Consider the following 26,949-nt stretch of genomic DNA (forward strand, 5'->3'; position numbering starts at 1 on the left):
GAGAGCACGGGAGGCTCGGGGAAGGGCCTGCCGCGTGCTTCCTTGGCAAGACTTACCTGGGGAGGGACCCGGTCGCTGACTTCCCTCACTGTCTCAGAAACCAGGAGCCCGAAACTTAGCCCGGGGCCTGGTGATCAAATATTTGCTGAGCGAGTGAGGGGGCAGCTTCCACACACCCTCCCCCTTAACCCCCGTGTCCACCCTGAGACAGCGATCGCCACCGAGGTGGCCAGCCCATTCCCACACCTCACGGGCACAGCTCCACTGTGGCCTGTGGGCACTGGGCCCTGTGGGCAGGCTGGTGGCCTGCAGGAGCTGGAGGCAGAGTCTCTGCCCAGAGAGGGGCAGGCAGGGCCTGGGTGGCCCAGAGGCTCCTGGGAGAGCTCGGCGAGGGGAGCGGGAAGCCCAGGGCCACGGGTTGGCGTGGCTGAAGGTGTCAGAAGCACCCAGGCCAAGGGGACAGGTTTCCCATGAGCAGTGATGGAGCAGTGTGAGACAGGGGGCCGCCACCCTAGCTGACAGGTTCCAGCGAGGCCTGTCACCACAGTGCCACCTCCTCCAGGAGGTCCCCTCCCTCCCCTGGGCCCCCAGAGCCTCCCAGTCTCTCTCCCTGAGACTTCTGGACTCCCCTCTGGGGCACCCACTCTGCTTCCAGCCCAGCTCCCCTTCCCGCCGGCTCAGGAGCAGCGCTGGCCTGGAGGTCACTAGGTCCCATCTCTGGGCTGACCTTTCAGGCCCTGCTGTCTGGCTGGAGCTGGGAGGACTTGTGGTAGAGGAGGGTGCTGGAGTGGGTGTCACTGGGGACGGCCTGGCTGAGGAGGCCACAGCTTGGAGGAGGTGGGGGGGGCCAAGGCTCGGTGGACCCATCGCTTTAACCCCAAGCCTGGAGTGCGCCCGCTGCTCTCACTGGACGACTTGTGCTGTGTGGTGGCCACAGTTTATTGGGGGTTTGTGGGGACTGTGGTGGGGGGAGATGAAATACAGGGAGGGGTGCTTAGGCGTGCACTGCAGCAGATGGAGGCAAGACTTCATGCAGGACTTCCCCAGGAAGAGTGAGTTTGGGGAGGTGTGGGCTGGCCAGTCTGAGAGGGTCTTCAGGGGCTACGCCAGGGTAGGGAACATGGTCTGTCAGGCTGGACATGATGGAGGAGAGTGGTCAGTCATGGTTACAGAGGCTGGACTGGCAGCAGGCAATGGATACATGGGGTCCCAGGCCCAGGCTGGGGACATCAGGGCAGCCGTTGTAGCACATCTTGGTGACCAGAGGCAGGTCCTGGAAGCTGATGGGGGATCCTGGGGAGGCAGGAGGGGGTCCCTGAGGCTCTGAGCAGCCCGAATCCCCTTGTCCCACCTGCCCCGGAGCTCAGGGACACATTCAGATTCGTCAGAAATATGGGCCACAGCGGACATGTTCAGGCCCCGGTCTGGACCCTGTCCAGGGCAGAGTTTGACAGATGTCCCCCACTCTACATCTGACCTGCTGGGCACCTGGGTCTGGTTCCTCCCCCTCTGAGCCTGGATCTCCAAACCTGGGCAAGAAAGGTGTAGCCTGCCACCCCGCCCACTCACGGGTGGCGATGATCACACAGTGGGTGGAGCCCCGCGGGCAGTTGGACACGTGGGAGCAGCCTCCGAAGCCCTTGCACAGGTGGCACCGCAGGCCCTGGGCTGTGGCTGCAGACAGACGGACAGACAGGGCACAGGTGGGTGCCTCCTACAGGGCCACACCCATTCTCCCACCCTCAGGCCAGTCCCTCAGCTTGGTGGCCCAGTCCCCCAGTCCCATCCTGGGGTGCCAGTCCCCATGGACCTTGGGGCACCCTGTTCCAGGTCTCGACTGAGCTGGGTGAGATGCTGGTGCTCAGCCCGCCATTGTGAAGCTGCTCCTCACAGGGTGCAGGTGACCACATGGCAGCCAGCTGGCCTGCCCCCCTCTGCCAGGACACCAAGCAGGAGTGGGCGCTCTGGGGGAGTGGGGAGGGTGGGCTTTGGGGGGAGGCGTGGCAGGGTGGGGTGGTGGGCGTCTGCTGTGCTCTCTGGCCATGCCCACCTGCGCCTCTGGACCCTTTAGAGCTGGGGGCTCCGATCTGGTGGCTGAGATGATGGGGCCATGCTGCTTAGGAGGGGACCCCCGGCCAGGCTGACTGAAGGAATGCAGGGCGGACTAAGCTCTGTTTGCCTGTTCCTGCAAATGGGTGTCCTTGTCTTGGCTGCCCTGCCCTTGGCTGCCGCCTCCCGATGCCCCTGCTCTCCACTCCCGCCCTCTGCCCCGGCCCCAGGCCCTGCATCTGCTTTTTAATCCCCAACTCCCTGTCTCCCTCCTCTCTTCTCCCAAGAAAAGCAGAGTTGTCCTGGTGCTCAGGGGCGTACAGATGGCCAGCCCCCACGCCATGCTGGCGCACACGGCCCCTCCTGGTCCCGAGCTGGCTCCCTCCTGCTGTGCTCCAGGGAGCTGAGTCGAAGCCTGGGTCCCACACAGCCCTCCTGATGCCCACTTGGCCAGGCGCCCTCCCCCAGTCCTGAGGAAGCGGCAGCCCAGCGCCCCCAGGGCTAGTGTGCGGGGGTCTCTGCTCAGCCCTGGGCCTGTGGTGGAGTCCTCGGCCTCTGCACATTGAAGCAGTGGCAGTAGGACACCCCAACAGGGAGAGGGCCCCTCGGCAGCTCAGTGGTCTACCAGGACGGCGGAGCAAGCGGAGACCCCGTCCAGGAGCAAGAAGGCCCAGGCACCTCACCTGCCCAAGCTGCTCAAGCTACCCAGAGAGCTTGGGCTCCGCTGCTAGACGGTGAGGCCAGGCACTGCTGGGTGTTTGAGTGGTGTCCCTCGGGCACAGGACCCTCAGATAGGCAGTGGGCCGAGTGTGCAGGCTGCCACATCCACCCTAATGGCAGTGTCCCAGGCCCCTCCCCTCTGACCTCTACTGCTGCATATACCTGTCAAGTGTCACAGGTTCAGGTCTAGACAAGACCAGCTCCTCCAGGAAGGCCACCTGGATTTCCACACAGGAGTATTGGTGCCTCCTTTGGCACACCAGCCCCCAGCTGAGGGCTACACTGGCGGCATCGTGCTCAGGACTCCTTCTCCACCCCCACCAGACACGAGGCCCTGGAGGTGGGGCTCTCTTCCTGCTCCTCAGTGTCCCCCAAAGCATCCACCACACAGCAACCCTCCTCCACCCCCAGTGAGGCCAAGTGAGGCCTGCGGGATGACTCTGGGTGGAGGCTGGGTCATCAAGAGAAGAACGGTCATGTCCCTTATGGGGGTTTGTCTCCAGCCATAGGCAGAAGTGTTAGTGCCCAGCGGGACACTGCCTGCAGGATGGAGTGTGGGGTCACAGGGACAGAGCCAGAGCAGCGCCTGCCGCCTGAGCAGGGGGTCTGGAGAGGAGGGAGCAGAGCCGATGGGTGGGCTCTGGGGGCAGAAGGCCTGTGGGAGTTCAGCGCCACTCTCCGCTACAGCCTGACGCCTCCCTCCGGCCTGATCTGCTCATCTGAAGCAGGCGGGGGCCAGCCAGCCCCTCCTGGGCCACCGTGAGCTCTGGAGAGATGGCACTGCCCGTGTGTGACAGAGCAGGCACCAGCCACACAGAGGACACGGGCACCAACTCTTCGTCTGTGACCAGCTTGGGGTCTGTGCCTCTGGGGCAGGGGCAGGGAGGGCCCAGGACGCCCTCCAGTCGGGATGCTGTGGGGTACGAACCCTGGACAGTGCAGCTGCCCCTTGGAGCCCCAGCCTGACAATGGCAGAGGCTTCCCCTCACTCTGAGCTCGATCCCAGGAGGCCTGTGGGTCTGCCCTGATGACCCGGTCAGACCCTCAGGATCAGTGGTGTGGCCTCTTCCAGGACAGAAGGTCCCTGTGGGGCCAGGCCAAGAAGCGTGTCTCTGGGGATGGGGACGTCTGAATGGGTGCCATCTAAGGGGGCTCTGTGGCCCCAGGGCATGCCCACCCACAGATGGGGACACCAAGGCTTTGCCGGGTGGGGCCGCAGGAACTGGGGCTGGTGTGGTTTGGAGGCGGAGGAGCTGGTGGATCATGGGTTGGCTGGTTTTGTCCAGCTGCTAGACGGAGAGGCCAGGCACCGCTGGGTGTTTGAGTGGTGTCCCTCAGGCAGGCAGTGGGCCGACTGCTCAAGGCTGGGCAGGAAGATCCAGTGGAGGGGACATGGGCATCGTCAGAGGGAAGGCAGAGCCAGAAGGAGATGACCCGGGGACAGAGGGGGAGGGCATCAGGACAGGGTGGCCTCAGGAGACAGGCCAGCTGGGCCCAGGCCGGAGAGCTGGAGCAGCCCTATGCTGAGTGGCCGTGCACCTGCTAATGTGTGTGTGAGGGGTCACCGTGGAACTGAGGGGCTTGGGGTGGGTGGGAGCAGAGGGGGCTTCAGGCAGAGGCAGTGCCCGGGGAGTGAGGGGCCAGAGGGAGGGCGCGCACGGGGGAGCAGCTCATGGGCCCGGAGGGTGGGTTTCAGGAGAAAAGCTGTGAGTGCCGCTGGTGGGTGGAGGGGCCAGGTCAAGGGCTCCCCAAGGGTACTCTGTCCAGGCTAGTGGTGGCCAGACAGGAGGGAGGCGTGGGAGGGGAGGAGGGGTGGGGGTGGGCTGACCCCCGGACTCACCCAGCTCCAGGCTCAAGACCACAGCCAGCAGGAGCCAGAAGTGGAGCCGCATGTTCTCCTGGTGACGGGGAGGCCTGGCGCCCTGGCGTGCCCTTATACCTGACTGCTCCCACCCCGCCTTGCCTCCCGGCCCCTGGCTCCCAGCTCTGAGTCACCCAGCATCCAGCTCAGCCAGGAGCTGGGCTGGCCCAGGCAGTGGTGGAACCAGCCTGCCCCAGAGGTGCCATGGACTGTCCTCTAGTGAGCCTGCTTCCCTGTCCACTGCTGTCAGGACCAAGGCTGTGGCAGGGGCTGGCAGGGGCTGGGCGCTCTCCCTGGCGGCTGAGATCAGGGTCTGGCACAGGCGGCCAGCCCACCCCTTGCGCCATGAAGTGCAGCTGAAACCGAGGGCTGGCTGGAAGCCAGAGCCTTCCTCAGCACCCACCTAGAGGGCGGCTGGTGCCAGATGGGCCTGCAGACCTGTCCGACCCCCCAGGGGCCGAGGAAAGCCAAGGAAGCCTGTCATGGGTCTGTCTCCGGGAAGCAGTGAGCAGCTCCAGGCGAGGCCAGGCGCTGTGTGGTACAGGGCTGACCGCGAGCGAGCCCCCGTGGGGTAGGTGGGGCAGAAGGCCCTGGGTGTTCAGGGGGCCCCAAGATGGGGTAGGAGCCAGAAGAGTCACACTGCAAGAAAGGGGCCATTCTACCAAAAGCCAGTGGGGACAGGGGGTGCTGGGGCTATCACAGGAAGTTGACCCTGATGACCAGCACCCTGCTGTCTGCTTTGGCTGCCCAGTGGCTTTGGTCTACTCCTGTCTGTGGCCTTCCTAGGCTGGGGAGGTGGGGCCCAGAGGAGGGAGATTCTGAGATTCAGCCCCTCTTCCTAGGGGGCGGTGGGGAAATAGGTCAGGAACAGAGGAGGGACGGGAAATAGAGCAGGTCCTGGGCTCCCGGGCCCCCGGCCTTCCCCAGGGCTGGTGGCTCCTCAGAGCTGATGGGTCTGTCTCTCTCTCAGGAACCTGGGGTTGATTCCCAGGGAGCCCCAGGAAACTTCTTGCCCCCCGACCCTGTGCCTGGGTTGATCCCAAGGTCAGATCAGGCCTGGAGGAGATGAAGGAAAAACTGGAGCTGGAAGGGCTGGGGTAGACAGAGGCAGGACCACCCTGTGGTGGACAGAGACAGGACCACCCCGGGCCAGGAGACCCCACCAAGCAGACTGAATAGGCTGGGCTCAGGCCAGCTTGTCGGAGGGAGAGAGGGGCAGACACATGTATCTGTCCATTTATTCATGCATTCCACAGGGTCACTGACAGGACCTCTCCTGGGGGCTGCGTTTGTGTGCTAAGTAAGCGGGGACCCGTAGCACAGGGGTGGCATTTCACATCCTGGCCAGGTGCGGGTTGGGACTTGGGGTTAACGTTAGCTGCTGGCAGGCACATGGCTCCAGGAAGCTCCTGGACCCTAGGGAGTTAGGATGGAAGGGCACCACCCATCTGGGGCCCCTGTGTCCAGGCCCCAGGCTGGGAACTTACACCCACGGCTGTCTTGTCAATGAGATGGCTGAGGTTTGGAGCTATGCTGAGAAGCCCAGAGGTCTGGGACCCACAAAGTGTGCTAGGGAAGGGATGGAGTGGTGAGGAAAGGGTCCCTCCCTTTCTGTGTGTCTTCAGAGTTGGGGTTGAGAACACACATGCCCTGTGACAGGCACTCAGAGGAAGCCAGTAGCCTCCCTTCCCACCTCCAGTTCCTGGGGAGAGTCCAGATGTCACGGCAGGGCCTGGCCTGCCACAGTTCCACCTCACAGCCTCTCTGCAACAGGGCCAGACCAGGCCCACAGCTGCCGAGCATGCCGGTGGCCAGAGCTGCAGCTAGACAGGGGGTCTAGACAGCTAGACAGGGCCCGGAGAACACACAACACTCCTGGCACCACAGTGTCATCCGTAGCCTGTCTCAAGGCTGGGACTCCACAGAGAGCAGCAGCGAACAGCCCTGAGCGCCCACCCACATTGGAGGGGCTCTTATTTCTCCCAGAGCAGGGACGTCCACTGCCTGGCCTGCAGACCTGAGCCCAGACACAGGCAGGAGGGCCAGCCCTTGGTGCCCAGTGCTCCTCTGCCCTCCTCTGCCTGTTCACGGCCTTCCCCTTCACAGAGGTTGCAGGACTGGATCCGACTGGCCTGTGGCTTCTCAAACCTATGGTTCCAATTCTCCCTTCCAAGCTTTCCTGCTCCTAGGTTCTTACATAACATGGCAAGACTCTGAAGGTTCTAAGCACTCCACCACTCCCAGGCCTGGAGGAACAGCCTGTGGGGGAAGAGCCTGCAAGGTGGCTGGGCTGTGGGCCTGTGGGAGGCTGGCCTTGGGGCAACTACTGGCTTCCCCTCTCTGGGCCTCAGTCTCCTCGCCTGCTGGGGCATGGCTGTGGCTCCTGCCTTGCAGGCTGCCATGGAGTGCTCAGAGCCAGTTGCAGTGGGAGTGGACAGGATCAGGACAGGCCAACCCCCAGCACTGCTGTCCGAGTTCCCCAGTATGCAAGCCGTCACTGCCCTCGGCCAGCCTTGGCCCAGCAGGACACCTTCCACGAGCTCTGTATAGGTCCCAGGGACAGGCCAGGCAGGCAGGACCCCTGGCTGTGGAGGTGGCACGGGCAGCACAGTACTGGGGTTGGGGGCAGTGTGGTCACTGGGCTGGGGCAGGTCAGAGGGGGAGACATGGACAGATAGATGTAGGAGGCAGGTCTGAGCCGCTGCCCTTGCAGCATTCCAGCCACCCTGGGGAGCCACAGAGAGCAAGGGCAGGACCAGCCTGGGGCCCCACACAGCTCTGTCTCAGGATGCCATCTGACTGGGGACAATGGACTTGCACAAGTGGGGTAGTGACAGCTTCCTGGGCCATTCCCATGGAGTCAGGGCCCACACCTGTCCCTTGCCCCCAGCCAGTACTTTGAGACCTGCACTGGTCACTACTGTCTTGAGGCTGGCTGCCTGCTGGTGGGGGTCCAGTGGGAGCTCAGGTCAGTACCTGGCTTTCTGCCAGCCTGCAAAGAGGGCCTTGGGGAAGGAGATGTCAGTTGGAGCCAGGGTAGTCTCTTGGGCTTGGCACTGGCCCCACAGTGTGTGTCCAGGCCTGCCCCCTGTGTGTGCTGCTCCTTTCTCTCTCTGGGAAGTCAATGTGCTCTAACCCCGGGCCCCTTCCCACCAGAGTCACCTCTGCAAGAGGTCCACACTGTCCTCCCTGAGGGACTGGCGAGCCCTCAGTGGGACTCCACTTCCCCACTCCAGCTACCTGTCTCCAGAGAAGCTAAGGGAGGTGGGAAAATCCACCCCCCAGCCCCAGTAGTAGAGCCCAGGCCTGCACAAGACTGGGGAGAGGAGCCCCAGGATGGAAGTCCTCATCTCCTGAACACCCCTGGAGGGGTGGTCACAAGCAAAGGTCTCAGGATGCAGCGTCCAGCAGGCCTCCCCCATGAGGACCATGCTTTGGAGCCAGGGATAATGCTACACATGAACATTGGCCACCATCCTGCCCACCTGGGCTGGATCAGCTTTGGGGTCTCGTCAGCCAGCACTGGTCTGGGGCACTGGTCAGGGAAGAAGATCCAGCCCCATCCGGTCTCACTGGAAAGGTCAATGCTCCCCAGGCCCTCTACACTTGAATGGCAGGTGCTGGGCCGACCCAGCCTCCCAGATCTGGGCTGGGTGGAGCTCCTGGGGTCAAGGGCTCTCAGGCAGTGGGCGCAGCCCTGGGGGCCTCTCTGGGTACTCCTTCCCTTCTACTGAGATCTAGAGCAATCAGCAGGGCAGAGGGGCCTGTAGGACCCAGGAGGCAGCCTTGGATCCCACTCCTGTTGTCACACTCCACTGTCCCTTGGGTCCTCCTGTTCCCCAAGGCTGCCTGATTTGTGGGCACATTTCTTTCTCTACCAGGGCCACTGGGCTGAGGACCAGGCCTGGGTGGCCTCTCTGCCCTGCCCTGCCCAGAATAGCCCTGGCCCTGATCAGTGCAGGCTAGACCAAATATAGCTTGGCCTGCCCACTCCAAGTCCTGCCAGTCTTGGGCTGATTAAGCTTGTCCAGCACCCGGGTTGGGGTGGGGATGGAAAAGCTAGAGGTCTGGCTGATCAGGAGGGCACAAATCTCTCCTTGGGTCTGTCGAGGCAGGGCGCCCCTCCTATGCTGAGGGCCACTCAGACACCAGGCCAGGCACAGTTCCTGTGACAGCTGACAATGAGAGTCCTTCCTCACATGCCCTGGGCAGCAGCTGGCCTCAGTAGGATGCAGGGAGGTCCTGCTGGGTTTTGCATGCCCTACAGTGGGTTCCTGTCTCCCTCCCGCTCCAGCACACCACCAGCTGCTGCACACAGGGTGGGGTCTGGCCCTACTCCCATCAAATCAGTGCTTCTCAGCTGATGGACCTCCCCATAAACAGCACTTTCCCAGATCTCTGTCCCTGGACCGAGGCAGGGCCCAGCCTGCCCACCAAGGCCAGGCACCCTTGGGAAGTCCAGTCCCACACAGCAGCTGTTTAAAAATGAAAGCCCATGGCCTCAGAGTGAGGCCTTGTGGGCGATGGGAGGCCAGGAGTTCCTCTGCAGACAGCTCTGCGTCCGGGTGTGGCTGAGGGGGTCTTGAGAGGCAGAATGTCAGGTGGGGACACCATGTGAGAGCGTGCAGCTGTCTCTTGAGAGCTCTGTCCTCGAGTGGGTCTGCCGGGGGACCAGGGCTTTAGAGCATGGCCCAGAGGGTGGCCAGGAGAATGGGGGCCAGGGCCAGGGTCCCTGGGGCAGCCAAGCCAGCACCATTACAGAGGTCATACTGGCAGCAGGAGGTGGTGGACGCGTGCTTGGAGTAGCCATCATACACAGTCTCAAAGCAGCTGGGCACGCAGGACTTGCTGACCTTCATCTTGTACGGGGTGTAGTCTGAAGAGGCAAGAAGGCCTTCCTGAGAGGGGAGGGACTCTACCTGGCTCAATCCCAGCATGCAGGGCCATTAAGCAGACCCTCAGCAGGAACTCCCAGGAAGGACCCTCCCTCCTGTACCCCAGTGCTCTGGGACAGGGACCAGGGTCCGCCAGACTCACAGGTACGTGTAGTCATGCAGTAGGTGACCATGGCCGGGCAGCGCATGGGGTTGAAGCAATTGTCTCCATTGTAGGCGCACACATGGCAGTCCAGAGCCTGGGCTTGGGTCAGGATGAGGGGGTGGTCACAGAACTGGGAGAAGCCCCACCCACTGCCCAGCCCAATCCCTCCCCACCGCAGGACAACTGGAAGGAAAGGAAAGGTGGTCACTGGGAATGTAGCCAGCCTCTCCACTTCCAGCCTGCTTCCCCCAAACATGGGTCTGGCACCCTCTGGCCTTGGCTACCGTACCTAGAGGCAGGCCCACCAGGGCGGCTAGGAACAGCATGAGCAGGGGCGCCATGACTGGAGGCCAGCGACAGTGTGGTGGTGGGGAGGTGAGCAGCACCAGCCCGAGGTCCAGCTCAGGAGGGGGACAGCCCCTGCTCTCCCAGAGCTCCAGGCCTAGAGGAGGGAGGCAGGCTGCATAATTGGTGACAAAGACAGGTGGTCAGTGCTGGGCAGACACGTGGTGGGCAAAGGAGTCACCCAGCTCAATAGATATCAGGACAGGGTTTCTGGACACTTCCATTAGAGGCAGCAGAGACAGTACATTCCAACCAGAGACCAGCATTGACCAAGTCCAAGACTGAGGCACAGCCTGGAGGATGAGGGGCAGGGCTACAGAAGAGGAGGGGAGGCTGGAGGGCCTTGAAGATCTGTACCCTGGACAGGAGCTGCCCTGTGGAAGGCTACGGAAGCCTGGTACACAGCTCCCTCCCCTTAGGGCCCTGGGCCCAGCAGGCAGGGCAGGGCAGGACTCCGCCCCAGGAGAGCATCTCTTCTCACTGGTCTCTCTCCACTTTGCCCCTGGCCGACCCTGTGTTCCGTCTCCCAGGAAGGCCTTTGGAGCCCTGCTTGGGCTCTCAGGTCTGAGTCCTCAGCACCGCAGGGGCCCCGGGTTGCGATGAGCTCTGTCCACAACCCAGGGAAAGGCACTTGACAGGCCTAGGGAGGAAGAACTCCCAGTCCAGGTGATTGGGACAGAGAGGGCCAGTGTCTGGGAAGGGATTTGGCCGGGAAGCGAGGATCTGGACCGGGACTGTCTCTCCCCGCCGCATACAAGGGCCGACCCTGCCCCCAGGGACTAAATCAGACTCCCTGGAAGACACTCCCGTCTTTCCCGACCCATTTCCCAGGCACCCACCCCGGCCTGAGTGAGGGCAGGCCTGCGGCTCCGGAGCTTCCCGCCCCCTCTCGGAGAGCCCCGCCCCAAAGACTGCGGCACCAACCCTGGGAGGGCTCCGGGCGGGTGCGGTACCTGGTGACCAAGACAGTGACCTTCAACAGCTCGAGACCCTGCCGCGCCAGGAACTCACCCGCGGCCTCTAGCCGGTCCCTCCCTCGGTCTGATTGCGCGTTGGTCCGAACTTTCCGCAGTGCTGGTGGTGGTGCATCACCGGCCCCGAAAGCTCTGCAGCCAGGACTGAGGGGAGCGAGCGCACAAATGGCCCCGCCCCCTCCCCGCCCTGTTCCCGCCCCCAATGCCGCTCCGCCCCGCGAGCTCACCTCCGGCGCCATCCCTGTCCTGACCCGGTACCACCCCGCCCCGCGAGCTGCCCGCAGGCCCCACCCCAGATCTGCCTCCGTTCCTCCGAAAGCCCTGCCCCGTGCCTCTCTGGCCACCCTGCTCCACAGACCCACCCCCGTCCCCACCCCCTGCTCCGCCGAAGGCCCCGCCCCCGGCCCCTTGCCTCTCTGCCCCCACCATAGGCCCTGCCCCCGCCCCTCCCCGTGCCTCTCCGCCCCCCATCATAGGCCCCGCCCCCTCCCCGCCCCTGCCTCTCTGCCCCCTCACCGTAGGCCCCGCCCCCGGCCCCTAGCCTCTCTGCCCCCACTATAGGCCCCGCCCCCGCCCCGCCCCGTGCCTCTCTGCTCCCTCACCATAGGCCCCGCCCTGTCCGTGCCTCTCTGCCCCCCACCATAGGCCCCGCCCCCGCCCCTCCCCGTGCCTCTCTGCCCCCTCACCATAGGCCCCGCCCCCGCCCCTCCCCGTGCCTCTCTGCCCCCTCACCGTAGGCCCCGCCCCCGGCCCCTTGCCTCTCTGCCCCCATCATAGGCCCCGCCCCCTCCCCGCCCCGTGCCTCTCTGCCCCGCCTCACCATAGGCCCCGCCCCAGCCCCGCCCCAGCCCCGCCCCGCGCCACTCTGCCACCAGAGCTCACCGCCGGCCCAGCCGCTGGGTTGCTCCTGTACTGAGCATTATTTTGTGTACTTTGCCTCGAGCGGCCCTGGCCGGCTTGAGGGTTGCCCGCGGAGACCTCGACACACAAGGAGCACCGCAGTGTCATCCTGATGACCTCAGGCGAGTGCGCACCTCCGGAGCGCTGTCCCCCGTGTCCCGCCGGAGTCCTCCCACGGTGAGCTTCTCCTGCAGCGGCGGGGCGGGCTAAACCGGTTCCCCTGGGTGAGCTGACTCCGGACCGACGCCGGCTTCGCTGCCCGGCCCACTGCCTGGGAACGTCTCTGCGCCTTGGTCTACTAGCAGAGCTTAGGGGCGAGCCTTGGAAGTCCGGGAGACACAGGGAGACGCAGCTGCCATTTCATGTGGTTAACGCTTCCCTCCCACTGTCATGATTCCAATGTTAAATGATTATTTTTATATGACTTAAAACTTTTTCATTTTACTTTATGGCCTGTTTAAAGCAAAATTTAAGAGAATTTCATGGGCCCTAAAATTTTCGTTTTTTCTATTGTGAAAAAAATCACATTGTTTGGACATTTTGCCTTGTTTTTCAGTTTTTATGGACAGGACAGTGAGTGCACTTCCTGTTTCTTCAAGCAGGTTTGATGCTTAAGCCCTCACACGCTCAGCTGTTGCTGTATGGGTTTATTTCAAGAGTGTTGGTTCCTTTGACCTTGACAGCGCTCCCTCTCTCTTTCTCTTTCTCTTCTTTAACTCTATTATGGGCCTGGCTGCTGGATAGGTAGCTTGATTCTGGGGTTCATGGCAACTGGGCTGGATGGTCGTGCTTTTCACCAAATGTGCCGGAAGTCCTGATGCAGGAGGGAGTAAAGCCCACCCCATTCCCACAATCCCAGCCGTGTGGAACCATCAGACCCCATGAAAGAATGGGAAGTGAATTCACTGTCCTGACTTTAAAAACTGAAAATCGAGGCAAAGTACACAAAATATTGCTTTTTCAGATCTTGCTCTACAGGTGGCACAGGGCAGTTACCCCTGAATAAAGGGGGCAGGGAGTGAGCTATCTTTGCTCTCAGGCACTGGGCAGGCTGTTTTGGAACAGTGCACAGTGTCCTAGGAAGGAGACGGGGGGGGGGGGTGTCTAAGGGGGGCAAAGATGCTAGAATTCACAGGGCAAAAGCACCCCAGAAGAGAGCCAGGAGGGTGGTAGAGGACTTCCCACAACCTTCAACTGAGTTCTGATCCTTGTGTGAGTTTGGGGAACCTACCCAAAGGCGTGGACAGCACCCCTGGGTAGGAGCCGGCAGACAATCCCCAGAGCTAGCACTGATCTGGGAGCTTCACTAGCGTGGCCGGGAGAAACCCTGCCAGTCACAGGCCACAGTGGGCAAATCAGCCCCAGGCCAAAGGCCACCCTGGCCCCAAGGATCACAGCTGAAGCACTCCTCAAAAGCTTCTGATCACTCCTAGAACAAAACTCAAAGTTTGATCAGTATGAAGCCCATCCCGTGAAACGCCTGACAACAATTAAGCATCACTGGCCAGGTGGAGGATGCAGACCAATGACCAGAAACAAGCCTGGGAATACAGAGATGAGCGTCGATGGCAAGGACAGGGAGACACAGCTGCCATCTCATGTGTTCCAGTGAGTAGAGGAGGACATGAACAGGGGTGGGGAGGCAGCAGAGGAAGCTTAAAACAGAACCTGACTTCGAAAGGTGAAAGTAAGTTAGACTGAGAAAATACACCGCAAACACACGGGATAGAACCACCAGCAGATTAGACTGCAGAAGACCGTCCGTGAACTTGAGGACACATTAGGGTCCACTGGGAAGGAAGCACAGAGCAGCAGGCTGGAGCCCTGCCGGGCACCTTCAGGAGGGCTCACATGGCACGGGGTCTCTGAGAGGAGGGCCTCCAACAGGTAGGTAATGGCCAAAGGTTTTGTGATCTGATGTAAGCCATGAACAGTGGACCCAGAGGTTCAGCACATCCCCGTGCACTGGAAACGAGGAGAGTGTCACCCCAGAGCACATGGTGGACACGTCACTTGTGACTGTGGAAAAGAGAAAGATTTAAAAACAGACTTTTGTACAGAGGGTCAAAGATAAGGATGGCCATGACTTCTTTTCAGAATCAAAACAGGCATCAGAACAAAGGTGTGTCTAAAATACCAGGACCCTCCCCAACCCCAAATAAAGAGGAACACACACTTGTCAATTTTAAATTCTATGCCCAGCAAAGATATCTTTGAAAAATAAAGGTGAAATGGAGAAGTCTCAGATACCAAGGCAGAAGGCTGTCTCTGAAGCCCTGAGATAGAAGGGGAGACACAGAGTACCAGCCCTGGGAGGCACATGGCAACTTTTCTGATTTTTGGATCATTTTAGAAGATAATTGATTGCTCGGGGCAGAAACAATAACAAGGTATTATGGAACTTTTAGAAACTTAGAGCCAAAGTGCCTGACAGAGAACATGGAAGCTTACTGTTTTAAAGTATTAGACTAAGTGTGGAATGATTTATTTCTTCTTTTGGGGGAGGTGAGTCTTACACTGTGCTTCCCAGGCTAGTCTTGAACCCCTGGTCTCAAGTAATTCTTCTGCTTCAGCTTCCTGAGTAGCTGGGACTACAGATATACCTCAGCGTGATGCAATCAATCTACTTTTCTTTCTTTCTTTCTCTTTCTGCTAGAGATGAAACCTATGGACACTCAATCACTGAGCCACATCCCTTTAAAAATTTTTTTAAATTTTGAGACAGAGTCTTGCTAAGTTGCTGAGGGTCTTGCTTAGTTGCTGAGGTTGACTTTGAACTTCAATCCTCCTGCCTCAACCTGCAGACTGCTGAGATTCCAGGCACGTGCCCCTGGGTCCAGCAGACTATTTCTTGAAGGTTGTCTGTAATAAGTTAAGGTGTAAGCATTAAATAATGACTAAAGAAAAGAAATAGGGAAACATCAAGTTCTGGATAATAAATCAACCAAGGAGACAATATAAAATCATAACAAAATTAGCCTGTTTATTAAAGAGAAGACAGAAAAAGAGGGAGAAGGGGGGAAAAGAACAGAAGAGACAAGTGGAACAGGACTCCAGCCGACGCGCACCCACCGTGATGCTCTGACCCTCCGCCAGAACAGGCGCCAGAACAGGCGGACTGACGAGAGGGAGACTGAAAGCCGCTGCCAGGAACCCGAGGGGACTCTGCACACACAAGTAGGTTAGAACTGAAGAGTGGAGACAGAGGGAAGGGGACACCAAGGAAGAGAAAGAGCCAGGTGCAGTGGAGGTGGCACGGTCACAGGTTCAAGGCCAGCCTGGGCAGCTCAGTCAGACCCTGTCTCAAGGTTGAAAAATGAAAAGGACTGAGAACGCAGTTTAGTGCTAGGGCACCCCTGGTCCAATCCCCGGTACCACGGGGTGGGGACTGGGGAAAAGGAAGCAGGAAGGACTCAGCGATATCCCACAGAGCAGGTTTCAAGCAAAGGAAGAAACCGGAGCAGAGGCCATTTCCAAGTGGTAGCGGGTCATCGGGGGACAGAGCAGCCTAAAGCTCAAGACCTGACACCGGACCTTCAGAGCACACAAAGCAGCAGACACTCCTGAGGGATGCAAGGTACGGGGGAGCCCGTGGCCGTGGGGCCCCCACAGAGCACTGTGTCCTGCAGAAAGAGAACACACCCCAACCCGACCAGGACAGCCTGGGTCCTGGGTCTCGATGAACGGATGAGGATGGAAATCATGCACGTCATTTTCTTTGTGAGCTGCAATGGGATGAAATTAGATATTAATAACCAAGATATTGATAAGATTCCAAATATTTAGAAACTGGCTGACGACACATTTCTAAATAACCTGTTGATCAATGGGGAGATAAAAAAGGAAATCAGAAAATATTTCCAGCTGAGGAAGGTGAAAGGGGGCCCTAGGCTGAGAGGCAGCTGCCGCAGGCCCAGGGGCTGTGTTGGAGAGGGCAGGTCCTCGGCAAGGCCCTGGTCTTCCACCTTCCGTGTAATGGGGAGCCATTCAGAAAACACTCTAAGTCCACATTCACATCAATGAGCGCTTTATTTATCTGGTCAGGGACTGTCACCCACCCATTGAGACTGAAGCTCTGTGGGAGAACAGCAACCTCCTGGCCTGTATCCTGGGAACGTAAAGACGTCATGCAAGTAAGCCAATCACAGAGATCAAACAACAGTAAGCTGGACCTGCAAGCCCTAAGCAGGACTGGAATTTTACGGTTAGCCAGCAACAAGTACAGAAGCTAGAAAAGGTATCAGCTCTGCAGTTCAGTTGACCACAGTCCCGGGTTCAAGCCGGTGCTAGGCAGTCGCCTCCTGAATTGGGGCAGGGGTTGGTGGGAGCGAGAATCTACCTCAAAGTCATGTACACCCACAAGGGCACCCAGGATGTGGCTCACCAGGACCACTGCTGCATCCTGAATAGGGTATGGTTTGTGGGGTGCAAAGTGCAGAAAAACAATTTTTATAAGAAAACAGCTTTCATTTCAGCTCCTCAGAAACAGCTCTTATAACAGTTTTTATTTTTTAGTTGTAGTTGGACACTTTATTTTATTTATTTATTTATTTATTTATTTATTTATTTTTATGGGGTGCTGAGGACCGAGCCCGGGGCCTCACATGTGCTAGGTGAGTGCTGTACTGCTGAGCCACGGCCCAGCCCCATTGCAACAGTTTTTTAGAGAAGGCAGCAAAATGGAGGCTGAGGCCTGCCTGTGACAGTTCTTGCTTTAAAATTGTCTTATCTGACTCATCAAAACCTTGTATCTATAATCTGGTTTTTTTTACTAATCTAGAACCTGTAACTTACACTCTTACTGATTCATCAGTTCACACCACAACACCAGGAAATAGAACATGACGAGCAGACCAACCAGAGCAGGCAGCACAAGGGAGCTGTGAGAAGGAGAAGAGCGACCACAGAATCACCAGCTAGAAAGAGCTGGACCAAAGAGGGCCAGGAACCCACCTGCTGGTTCTTTGAGAGCATCGGGGAGAACACAGGTGGCACCATCTAGCTTGTCCATGGCAGGACCAGAAAGAGGGCCTGTCACATGCAACCCAGCTGGCTGGTAGCTGACCAGAGGGCAGGTGGTGGGGCTGCCCCCAGGCCTTGTCCAGGATGGGGTGCCCATGCTGGGGGCCAGGGAGGCACAGACCCCGTCCTTCCTTCTGGGGGGAAGCCAGGCCTGACAGGCTGAGGACCAGTGTTTGGTGAGCCTGAAGATGGCCTGGGGCTGCCCTGGTGCTGGGCTGTGTGGAGCATTTCTGCTAAGGCAGAGAGAAGCCGCCCTCCCTGTCTCATGTGGTCAGGAATATCCAGACCTCCTGGAGGGGTCAGCACCCACCTCTGGGGGGCCATCCGGGAGCCCTGCCCCTTGCCGTCACCTCCCCAGCAGCACTGTGCAGGCTCTGGGCTTGGGCTCCACAGGGGGAGTCCCTCCTTGAGGGCACCAGGAAGGAGAGGGCAGGGCTGGGGCTCCCACTGGCCGGAAGCTCTGTCCACACCCACAGGGCCCCCACCTTTACAGACCCTGCCCAGGGCTCTGGCCTGAGGTGGATCCCAGTTAGGTTGGGTCAGGTTGAGCCTAAGACCACTGAAGGGGCTGCCCAGTGGGGTCACGTCGAGGTAGCCAGGAGGCTAGTCAGGCCCCGGGGACTGCAGGCCACGGCACAGGGTCTGGCTAGGAGCTGTGGCTCTGGGCTTACTCTGGAGAGCTGCCCGGTCACAGGCACTGCTGCGCCACACAGGAGCCTGGTGCCCTCGAGAGCGCAGACAGCTTTGCACCCTGCCTGGGGCCTGCACGTGCCCACCCACCACCTCTGCTGTCCCTTTACTGGTCACCACTTTTAGAAACCCTCTCTGACCCGCCAGACGGCACTCACTCGGTGGCCTAATCTCTGGGGTGGGGGCACACTTCTCCCTGCCTCCATGCTGGACACAGAGCCTCCCTTGCCCAAGGCGGCTGTCGCTGTCCCCTGGACTCTGTAGCTGGCTTGTTGTGGGGTGAGCAGGAGTCACTTCCCTGTTCCTGTCCTCCGAGTCCACATGGGGAATGGGTCTGCATCATGGGTGTCCCCGCCCTCGGCTCTGCCTGACTCCCATGTCCAGACTATACCTTGTCCTGGGTGCCCAGCGGGGACAGTGAGAGGCACACATGGGTTCTGGGTGGCTTGGTCAGGGGAAGAGAATGATCCTGGCAGGTGCCTTCAGACACCCGGATCTGGCAGGGGTAGCTGGCCCAAAGGGGCCCAGGAGCTCTTCCCTGCAGCCCTGGGGGACAGTTGCCAATGGGAGCCGATCACTGGTGCTGTACATGCAGCAAGAGGGAAAGCCTGCTGCCCTGCAGAGGCATGGCGTCTAAGGACCTTCTCTTCCTACTTTCCCCTTTCTGTCCACTGGCTTGAAAAGTTCCCGCGGGTTGAACTCTCCGGCCGGCGCCAATTTCAAATCTCGCTGGCGGGGAACCTTAGCCCCAATAAGAACTAATTCCTGGGCTCCGGAGCTGATATCTGGAAGAACTTGCCAGTAAACGGGTGGCCTGCCATTTATCTAAGCCCTGCCATCTCTCCTTAGATCTATATAAGCACAGAGCCTTTTGCAATAAAATTGGAATTCTCCCGGCGAAGTGTCCTGCGTGGAGGATTCTTTCAGCAGTGGCCCTGCAGGAGACCAGGGGACCCCTCACAGGCACCAGCACCAGGGGCAGATGCTGACCCCAACAGGTGGGTGAGGCTCTGGGAGGCAGAGTGTCTTGCTCAACTCACCTGGTGGGGACCAGGAATGACCAGGCCAGCCCTGGAGGAACGGCTTGGGTGTGGAGAGGGGGCTGACAGGATGAGGCTGTGGGGCTCACCCCGGCCATGCCCAGAGCTGAAGGGCAGCCTGGGCATTGAGGTTCCACATGGCCCAGGTCTCAGGGGAGGCGAGATGCTGGTGGGGTTAAGAGTGACGGCTTCCTGGGTCATACTCCACCTTTCACAGTGCGCCAGGCTGAGGGCCCTCAGCTTGAGCCAGCGTGTCCAGAATGCCTATCTCAGGGCAGGTTCACGGGGAAAAGAGGCCAGACCCCTCCTCAGTGCCATCCCTCCTGTCTGCTGGGGGCAGGGTAATGCTGGGCCACTGAGGAGCTTGACAAACCAGGGAGCCAGGGTGCCACGGTGCCAGTCCTGGCGGGGGTCAGAACCTGTGCTGGTCCCAGGAGGCTCAGAGGATGGCTACTGGAGAGTGGGACTGGCCTGCTCCCAGGATGGGGACCATGTTCGCTTGGGCATCTGTGAATCGACTCCCCTCTCACTCCACCTCAGCCTCCAAAGTGGAGAAGGTCCAAGCCTGGCAGGAAGCCAGCTGGAGCCTGTGCTGTGTCCTCAGGCCCTTCCCTGCCCCTGGGCCACTGCACCTAGCCTCTTGCCGAGTCAGGCCCCCAGCTCCCCTGGGTGAGTTCTGGCCCAGGGGCTGCTGGGCTCTGTGTGGTCAGGGGACAGCTGGCCTGGCCTTGGAGCAGTGTCTGCATAGCTCAAGGCTGGGGTCTCTCTGAGCCTCTGTACCCAGATCTCAGGGATGTGGCCTGGGTGGGTATCCCTCCGCCTCTGGGCGCTACTGGCCTGTGTTCCACGGTGCCTCACCCCAGGGGCGCCTTCCTCCTCTGTGGCTGCTGGAGGCGCGGGGAAGGCCTGCTCCCTCCAGGGGTGGTGAAGCCTCCTGCACTGCCCGGCGCTGCCAAGGCTGCCCCAGGCGGCAAGTGCTGGAGACTGGGGTCTCTGCCCCACCCCCATTCCACACCCACGCTGGTTTTACATCATTTATTTATTGCAGAGGCTCAAGTAGAAAAATAAAGGAGCAAGTACAAAACCAGGGGACCAGGGTGGCCTGTCCTCCCTCCTACGTGCCTGGCCGGCCACATCCTCCCGTCCTGGGGGAGGTGCCGCTCCAGGCGGTCAGCTCTCCATACCCACCCTGACCTGGCCCAGCCTTCTGGGAAGGCCCAGCCTTGGGCATCGGGCATTCCCATCATGGCCAGGGAGGAAGGGGGCTGTGGGGGGCCCCAGGGGAGAGAGGGAAAGGGGTGACACCCTTGCCTTGGGGGGTTACAGGCTGGGGGCCACGCTGGCGAGGAGGCCCAGGGCCAGCAGCAGGCCCAGGGTGGCGCTGCTGAGCAGGGTGCGGGCGGGCGCAGAGCTGTGCAGCCGCTCGTTGCACAGGTCGTCCTGGCAGCACTGGGTGGACTGGACGCCGCTGCTGACTTGGCCCTGCTGGCTGTAGTTGGACATGCACGACTCTGCGCACTCTTTCCTCACCAGGTTCCCCGACAGAGGCTCCACTGCACATAGACGGGGTGTCAGGTCTGCCCGCCCCACCCCAGCCCACACCCACACAGCCCCGAGTCCAGCTGCCACGGGCACCCTCCACCTCCGGGCTAGGATTACCACTAAGACTAAACCGTCACAAGCGTGGCTCCCCCGTGGTCCCCCACACCCTGCAGCAGCCGGGCTGCCACCCACCTGTGGTCATGGTCCTGCAGTAGCGGGAGCTGGCTGGGCAGGTCTGCGGCTGCTTACAGTTGGTGGAGCTGGAGCACACGTGGCAGCGGAGTCCCTGGGCTGGTGGGTGAGGGGTCAGGGTCTCAGCTGGGCCTGGGGCCACTGCCCACAGAGACCCCTGCAGGACAGAACCCTCTCTATTCCTGCCCCGGCCACAGCCCCTGAGCCCACTGATGCACAGGACCCTCATCCCATGCACAGCTTGGGGGAGTCTGCTGGCCCTTTAGACTCCCTTCCTAGAGGTCCTGTCCTGGACCATGCCTGGGCAGCAGCCAGGAAGTGAAGAGGATGGAGTACCGGGAAGACCCACCCTAGACCCTTCCAAGAGGTCTCAGCCCTGGGACTAGGCCAGGACAGTTTTCAGGACACAGCTGCTGCTCCACCCTGATGGTTCTGAGGACGCGGGTTCTTGGCTTGGCCTCCTGAGTCTTGGGCAAGTGGGGCTAAGCCACCCCAGGGCTGTCAGGGAGGAGCTGGCAGCAGGGGCCGATGGCCCTGAGTCTGTCCTTCCCAGGAGAGCGGCATCTCAAGACAACTCCAGGCTTTGTGGCTCTCAGCCCGAGATTCTCCTGGTGCATTACAAAATTCCCTGATTCTGAAGTGTCCTAAGTCTGGGATTCTGCCAAGTCGAAATGGAGTTCGCTTTGCTCTAGTGGAACCCTCCACAACATCGGGATTCTCTGAGCCTGAACTCCTCCAGGCTTCCAGTGTTTGGTGATTGCCCTGGCTGAGGCTGAGGGTCTGGCAAACAGGCCAAAGCTGCCCACCCTCACCTGACCCCCAGGCCTAGCCCCTCACCTGGGCCCATGGCCACAGCCAGGATGGCGAGGAGCAGCAGGACCGTCTTCACACCGAGCATCATCTGGGAGCAGTGGGGGCCCCTCCTCTGGGGAGGACTTATAGCTGGGATGGTGCCGTGGAGGGTGTGGGGTGGCAGCCAGCCAGCCAGTGGCATGCCACCTGGACCTGCCTCACTCTGCCTGGTCCACACCCACCAGCCCCACTCATGCCTGGCTCCTGCCGGCTGGAAGGACACGGCCCTAGCCCACCTCTCTGGGCCTAGCCAGGGCCGGGTGGGCACAGGGCCTCTGTGTCCGTCCTGCCCTGCGGCTCCCTGCTTCTGCTCAGTCCCCTCATTGTCTGTCTGCTGGTCCTGGGTCGCATTGTCTCTAACCATCTACCTGGTCTGTCACCTTGTGTCTTTGCCCTGCATTTCCCAACCCCAGAGAGGTCCTTCAAGCCACAGCTTGTCCCAGACGCTCTGGGGAGCCCACGGCAGGGAGGCAGGCGAGAGGCGCTGACCCTGCCTGCCTGGGCTCTGACTCGGGTGCTGGGTCAGCCCAGTGGACCCTGGAGCAAGGAACCCCAGGGAGTAGAGCACCCTGCTGCGGCAGAGGTGGGGGGCAGCTGTGGTCGGTGGGCTAGGGAGGAGGGGCCACTGGGCAGGATCAGCACTTGGAAGCCGAGCGTGGGCCAGGAAGGTGGTGTGAAGACCTTAGGCTGCGGAGATCTGGCCGTTGTAGATGCCTGTGGAGGCAGGACTCACCCCCTCCCTCCCTTGGAGCCCATAACCCTCCCCACCCAGCACTCCCTGCCCTGCTCAGGGGCACAGAAGCAGCACCATCCTGATCTGCCCGTCTGCTCAACCCTCCCAGGCCGGAGTTCCTCAAGTCTGGGCCCAGCATCCAGGGTCCTTGGCAGGTGCTGGCTCTGGTCCCGAGTGGAGGCATAGGCCACTTCTTGCTCTGTATGTGTAAGAGGGACTTTCTTTCCCCGTGAGCCAGTCTCTCAAGCACCCACCTCACTGGAGCAGGGGCTTCCCCTAGGGGCCCAGCTGGGAGTGTGGGTGGACCCTGCAGAGTCCTCCTGCTCCCCCGGCTGCTGCCCCTGCTCTGGGGGGCCAGGCTAACATGGAGGGAGCTCTGGGCCTGTCCCAAGGCTGGGCCTGGGCCAGTCTGAAGTTCTTGGGAGCCCTGTGGTCCTGACACTGCTGGGCCCTTGTGGCCTGCACCTGGGCCAGCTGGCTCTGTATTGAGCCGGGGGTAAAGCTAAGGCCGTAGGTGGGGGAACAGAGGACAGGCTGCCTGACAACTGCAGTGTGGTTCTCTCTGACAGTTCCTGGGCCTGCCAGACCTGCCCCAGGACAGAGAGGGCACGGGTGATGCCTTTTGGGACCCAGAGGGGTGTCGGGAGTAGCCCTTTGGGGTGGCCCCACCTCTGCAGCCTGCATGTGTAAGGGCTCCTGTTCCCTGGCTGATCCTGGTCCCCGGGCGCTTGCTTAGGGCTGTCACAGCCTCACAGGGTGGGCAGGCAATGCAGGGCCCACGCTGCCCAGAAGGCCACCCCAGCTCCAGGCCGGCTGTGCACAACAGGCCCAGGGTGTGCAGGGTGGTCGGAGGGAGGGTGACTTAGAGGCCTTGGGAAGCAGAACCCAGAGCTTGGGGACAGGGTGGTGATGATGGGGCTTGGCAGGTGGGAGGGGTGACTCACTGGGCTAGGAATCTGCTGGAAAAACAGGTTTGGAATTTCTGATGGGTATGATGGAGCTGGTGGGGCCTCGGGATTCACAATGGCTGTGTGTCCCGAGGCCAAGAGAGAAGCTGGGCTCCAGTTCTGTGGGGAGGGCCTTTGTCCCTGGCAGGGCTGCCTGAGAGGATGTGAGCTGGCTTCCCTGGGCAGTTTCCTGGCCCAAGTGTGAAACAGCCTCGAAGGAAATTCACTCTCAGGAGGAAATGGGGACTCTGGGCTTTCTGTAGGCAGCAGCCAGATCGGGGCCTTGGAGGTATGGCGGGTGCAGGAGCCTGTGGTGCCTTACTTCTGCCCCACCAGCACCCATCTACTAGTGGACATGAGGGCAGAGAGGACAGGGCAGCACCCCTGGAGTGGTCTCAAGCCCTCTTACCATCTCCACTGGCCCTCCAGTACCCTCCTCTCACAGAGCCCCTTCTCTCTCAGTCCCTGGGACCAGGACCCTGATGTGACTTGTACCCTCAGGACATTGGCGATAGGAATGGTGGAGAGCCGAGAGCAGGGACTCCACTGTGCTGCCCCTCGCCCAGCCCACTCCCTGAACTTGGCTGGGTGGCCAGGAAGTTGGGGAACAGGCCCGAACCTCGCTCTGGAGCAGAGACCTCTGCTGATGTCCCTCCCTTTTGCTTTCCTGTGTGTGCCAGGAGATCACAGGTGCCTGAGCTCAGAAAGGAAGGCCCTGGCTCAGGGGGCAGAGCATGCCACTCCAGGCCCTCTGAAAGTGTAGCCCTGGTCCCTGCCCTGGCCTGAAGTTGGACACCAGGCAGACAGGTCAGGCCCCTGGACTGGAGATGTCCAAAAACCTTAGGGCAAAGGAAGGTTGCCATGTGGGCAGGCACGAGTCCTGGCCACTCCCCAGGCCCCTCCAGGCACTTCACTTATTCAGTCTACATTCTATAAGGACATACCGTATGCAGGCACCCAGGTCTCAGGCCCCAGGTCAGCGGGGGAAAGAGAGATGGCAGACTGATCTGTGGTGTACGCGGTTATGCTGTTAAGGCGAGATTGCAATAAATCACCAAATTGATCTTCAAGCAGGAGACAGAAGCTTTATTCACCAGCCGGAGGTCTGGACCCACCAGCTGGCAGGCCAAGGGGCAGGCTGCAAGTCTATACCCTTTGACCCCCTCCTGGGGTTTGGGTGCATCTTTATGGTCCCAGACCATATTAATCATAAGTGGCTGCTGCTATGATTCAAAACCATAAAGAAACGTCATGAGATCTAAAATCATAAGCAGAAGGGGGAGTGACCCAAAATGTCCCTAGTTGAGTACAAGTTAGAGAATGGTTACTAACATCTAGACAGTCGATTTCGGACAGGGTACATTGTCCAAGAAAAATGGGAACCAAAAGAGAACGATTTTACACTCTATGAGAATCGCCATCGACATGCTTAGTAAGCAACTGTCCATGGGCACAGAGGGGGCTCTCCCTGGGAGAAGCACGTCGTACATGACGTGGAGTCTCGGGTGAAATGGAGTCTGTTTGGCCGTTGCCCATAGAGCCTGGCCCCTAACGCTGCAGACATGTAGCCATCCAGAAGGTTGGGGCCGCAGGAGGGCAGACCTGGGTGGAGCCATCTAAGTGAGACCTGAGGGAAGGTGGCCGTCAGCTGTGGAGCAAGGAGGACATCTTGTCAAGTGCACCAGGGCCTGGTTCCAAGTCCCCTGTCACCTGGGGCTTTCCCAGAGGAGTCAGTGAGGCAGGGTTTCCCTTGGGCCACTTAGTCCCTCCAGATCACACACACAGGCAGGGCCTCGGGTGACACAGGGAGGGGTGGGCTTCCCAGCATCACCCTGCCAGTGGAGTCATAGCTGGGCCTGTCCCCGGGGCCTGGGGCTCTTCTTCCACAGCCCTCCCTCCGAGCACAGGAGTCACCTTTACGCTCAGCCACAGCCTGGAAGTGGGTCTTGCTCGCCTGCTTCCCAGGGCCTACATGACCCTGCCTGCATCTTTGCTCCTTCTCTGGGACCCTGGCTCCCAGCAGTCATTCTCCAGTGTACCCTCCCCCCATTGCTGGGCTGGGCTGGGCTGGGCGCACTTAGTGTCCATGTACTGGGTCGGGGTCTGGGCGTGTGGCTGGCGCCAGGCCCTGTGCTGGGCCTCTCCTGTCTGCCTGCCGTGGTACACAGCCCAGGAGCATGTCATGGATCAGACTGAGCAACTCAGCCCTGCCTGGGGTGGGGCCTGCTCTTGGGAAGGGCAAGACTGGGGCCCTAGGCTTCAGAGAGGGAGCAACCAGTTCCCAGGCCTGTGTGGTAGGACCAACAGACACGGGCACCAAGGTCTCAGCAAGGGGTGCCTCGTGCCACCGTCTGGGGGATGAAGGAGAAGACTTTAGTGAATGAGGATGGTGTGGGCAGAGTGCAAAGGGCACAGCCGTGGGGCCACGGAACCTTGGCACAAATGACTATGGGGACCCCCAAACCAGGATGGCAGGCTTGTGGCAGTGTGGGCTTGTAGCACACAAAGGCCCGAGGACCAGGAACCTGGAAGTGATCTGCTCTCTGCTTGTTGAGGTAAATTCCTTCCAAGGTTCGAGGGGAGGACGAGGGTTTGCGCTTATGCTCAGCTTCTGGGCTCACCTCTCATGAGCTGCACTTCACTTCACCTCCGTTGTGGCCCAGAGATGGTGGCTGCCAAGCCTTGAGCTCCGTGGGGGAAGAGAACACAGCGTCTTCTTCACTTCCTTCCTTGCCTCCTGCCGTCACTTGCTCCCAACATCCACCTCTACACCAGTTCATCTAGCCATCGCCCATTCGTCCATCACCCACCCACTGACCCATTCACCCACCTACCTGTCACCCGTCCATCCCTTCATCTACCCCTCTACTCAGGCATCCATGCATCCATCCCTATCCATTCACTGATCCATTTATCCATCCATCCATGCATCAGTCCATCATCCATCCATTATCCATCCATCCATCCATCCATGTGCCCATCCATCCATCTTCCATCCCATAAACTTGGTCAGAAGAGCACCGACATGGGCTAGTTGCCTGCTGGACAGCACACAGGAAGGCCCACGTGAACGAGGAGCATGCCTCCCCACAGAATTCACTTTTTCAGGACTGGGCTGAAGGTTTTACTTTGTTCAAGAAAGAAAGCAAAATGCATTCTGGGACATCAGGTCTGGACAGAGCCTGTGAAGAGGAGTAGAACAGGGTGGGGGGTGAGGAGTGGGGCGCTGTGTGGGTTGATTGCTCCAGAAGAGCAGTGAGTTGCATCTTGTCACGACCTGGGTGACTCCAGCAGTGCTGCACAATGACATTTCCCTGAGTCATGGGAACAAGTCCCAGGACGGTGACGTATCCAGAGTCCCTTCCCAGATATCCATTTCCCAACGGCTCCCCGCCCTCTGGATGGGCCTTGGTCTTCCGACTCTCCCTGAGGGCTTCCCTGTGCCTCTGGAGTGTTCCTACCCCACCCAGGGACCCCTCCCTGTGAGTCAGTGCAGAGCAGCTGCGAGGGTGGGGTCCCACCAGGCCACGGGCACGGGGACCTGTAGCTCACCCCAGGAAAGGGCCACCTGGCCGTCTGCTTTGCTCCTCCAGGCCCTGTCCCCAGCTTGAAGTCCCCACCGGAGGGCTGTGCCCCTGGAGATAGGGCAGATGCCAGGTTGCCTCTGCCTTGCTTCCTCCTCTCCCTGCCCTTTCCCACCCACATGCACCTTCCCTACGGGAGAGCTGACCTTCTCAAGCTGTAGAGTAGCCCCGGGGGCTCCGAGACCCTGGGTCTGCAGGTGGAGGGCGGCAGCTCTGGGACTTGAGACACCCAGTCTTCAGACAGGCTCTTTTTAAGGGTCATATGATTTGAGGGTTCTGGGAGGGCTTTGGGATGCCCCCCAACCAGGGGAGAGGGCGGGCCTGTGCACCTGCCTGCCGGGTTGGCCTCTGTCATTGGTCCTCGTCTCTGGGAGCAGGCCAGCTCTCTGCACATGGCATGATGGGAGGGGGGGACTGGGGTCCCTCTAGGCTCAGGTGGCTTCTGAGCTTGAGTCTGG

At 60.3% G+C, this 26,949-nt stretch overlaps 3 protein-coding genes across 4 annotated transcripts; all 3 read right to left on the reverse strand.

Moving 5' to 3' along the window:
• Positions 1-1,156: 1,156 nt before the first annotated feature.
• Slurp2 (secreted LY6/PLAUR domain containing 2) lies at positions 1,157-4,661 on the reverse strand. Its single transcript, XM_076835803.2, has 3 exons — positions 4,610-4,661; positions 1,557-1,674; positions 1,157-1,280 (listed from the first exon to the last, which is right to left on the reverse strand). Exons 1-3 carry the CDS (start codon positions 4,659-4,661, stop codon positions 1,157-1,159), a joined length of 294 nt encoding a protein of 97 aa, XP_076691918.1.
• A 1,191-nt stretch (positions 4,662-5,852) lies between these two features.
• Positions 5,853-11,131, reverse strand: Lynx1 (Ly6/neurotoxin 1). 2 transcript variants are annotated; one of them, XM_077105561.1, is made up of 4 exons: positions 11,027-11,131; positions 9,960-10,112; positions 9,668-9,769; positions 5,853-9,506 (listed from the first exon to the last, which is right to left on the reverse strand). In XM_077105561.1, the coding sequence occupies exons 2-4, from the start codon at positions 10,009-10,011 to the stop codon at positions 9,310-9,312; spliced, it is 351 nt and encodes a 116-aa protein (XP_076961676.1). In that variant the 5' UTR covers positions 10,012-10,112; positions 11,027-11,131; the 3' UTR covers positions 5,853-9,309. The 2 variants fall into 2 exon arrangements, with proteins under 2 accessions (XP_076961676.1, XP_076691917.1); XM_076835802.2 differs by having other exon boundaries at positions 9,960-10,130.
• Positions 11,132-19,961: 8,830 nt separating this feature from the next.
• Positions 19,962-21,273, reverse strand: Ly6d (lymphocyte antigen 6 family member D). The gene is made up of 3 exons (XM_076836344.2): positions 21,213-21,273; positions 20,376-20,474; positions 19,962-20,194 (listed from the first exon to the last, which is right to left on the reverse strand). Exons 1-3 carry the CDS (start codon positions 21,271-21,273, stop codon positions 19,962-19,964), a joined length of 393 nt encoding a protein of 130 aa, XP_076692459.2.
• Between the last annotated feature and the right edge of the window lie 5,676 nt (positions 21,274-26,949).

Source organism: Callospermophilus lateralis, chromosome 16, assembly GCF_048772815.1.
Source record: "Callospermophilus lateralis isolate mCalLat2 chromosome 16, mCalLat2.hap1, whole genome shotgun sequence".
NCBI classification, from domain to species: Eukaryota; Metazoa; Chordata; class Mammalia; order Rodentia; family Sciuridae; genus Callospermophilus; species Callospermophilus lateralis.

Coding starts and splice junctions, on each gene's coding strand:
- Ly6d (XM_076836344.2), bottom strand. CDS start 21,273: ATGCTCGGTGTGAAGACGGTCCTGCTGCTCCTCGCCATCCTGGCTGTG. Junction 20,475..21,212: donor GGCTGTGGCCATGGGCCCAG/GTGAGGGGCTAG, acceptor CTCACCCACCAG/CCCAGGGACTCCGCTGCCAC. Junction 20,195..20,375: donor CTGCAGGACCATGACCACAG/GTGGGTGGCAGC, acceptor GTCTATGTGCAG/TGGAGCCTCTGTCGGGGAAC.
- Lynx1 (XM_077105561.1), bottom strand. CDS start 10,011: ATGGCGCCCCTGCTCATGCTGTTCCTAGCCGCCCTGGTGGGCCTGCCT. Junction 9,770..9,959: donor CCTGGTGGGCCTGCCTCTAG/GTACGGTAGCCA, acceptor TCCTGACCCAAG/CCCAGGCTCTGGACTGCCAT. Junction 9,507..9,667: donor CTGCATGACTACACGTACCT/GTGAGTCTGGCG, acceptor TTGCCTCTTCAG/ACTACACCCCGTACAAGATG.
- Slurp2 (XM_076835803.2), bottom strand. CDS start 4,661: ATGCGGCTCCACTTCTGGCTCCTGCTGGCTGTGGTCTTGAGCCTGGAG. Junction 1,675..4,609: donor GGTCTTGAGCCTGGAGCTGG/GTGAGTCCGGGG, acceptor GTCTGTCTGCAG/CCACAGCCCAGGGCCTGCGG. Junction 1,281..1,556: donor GCCACCCGTGAGTGGGCGGG/GTGGCAGGCTAC, acceptor ATCCCCCATCAG/CTTCCAGGACCTGCCTCTGG.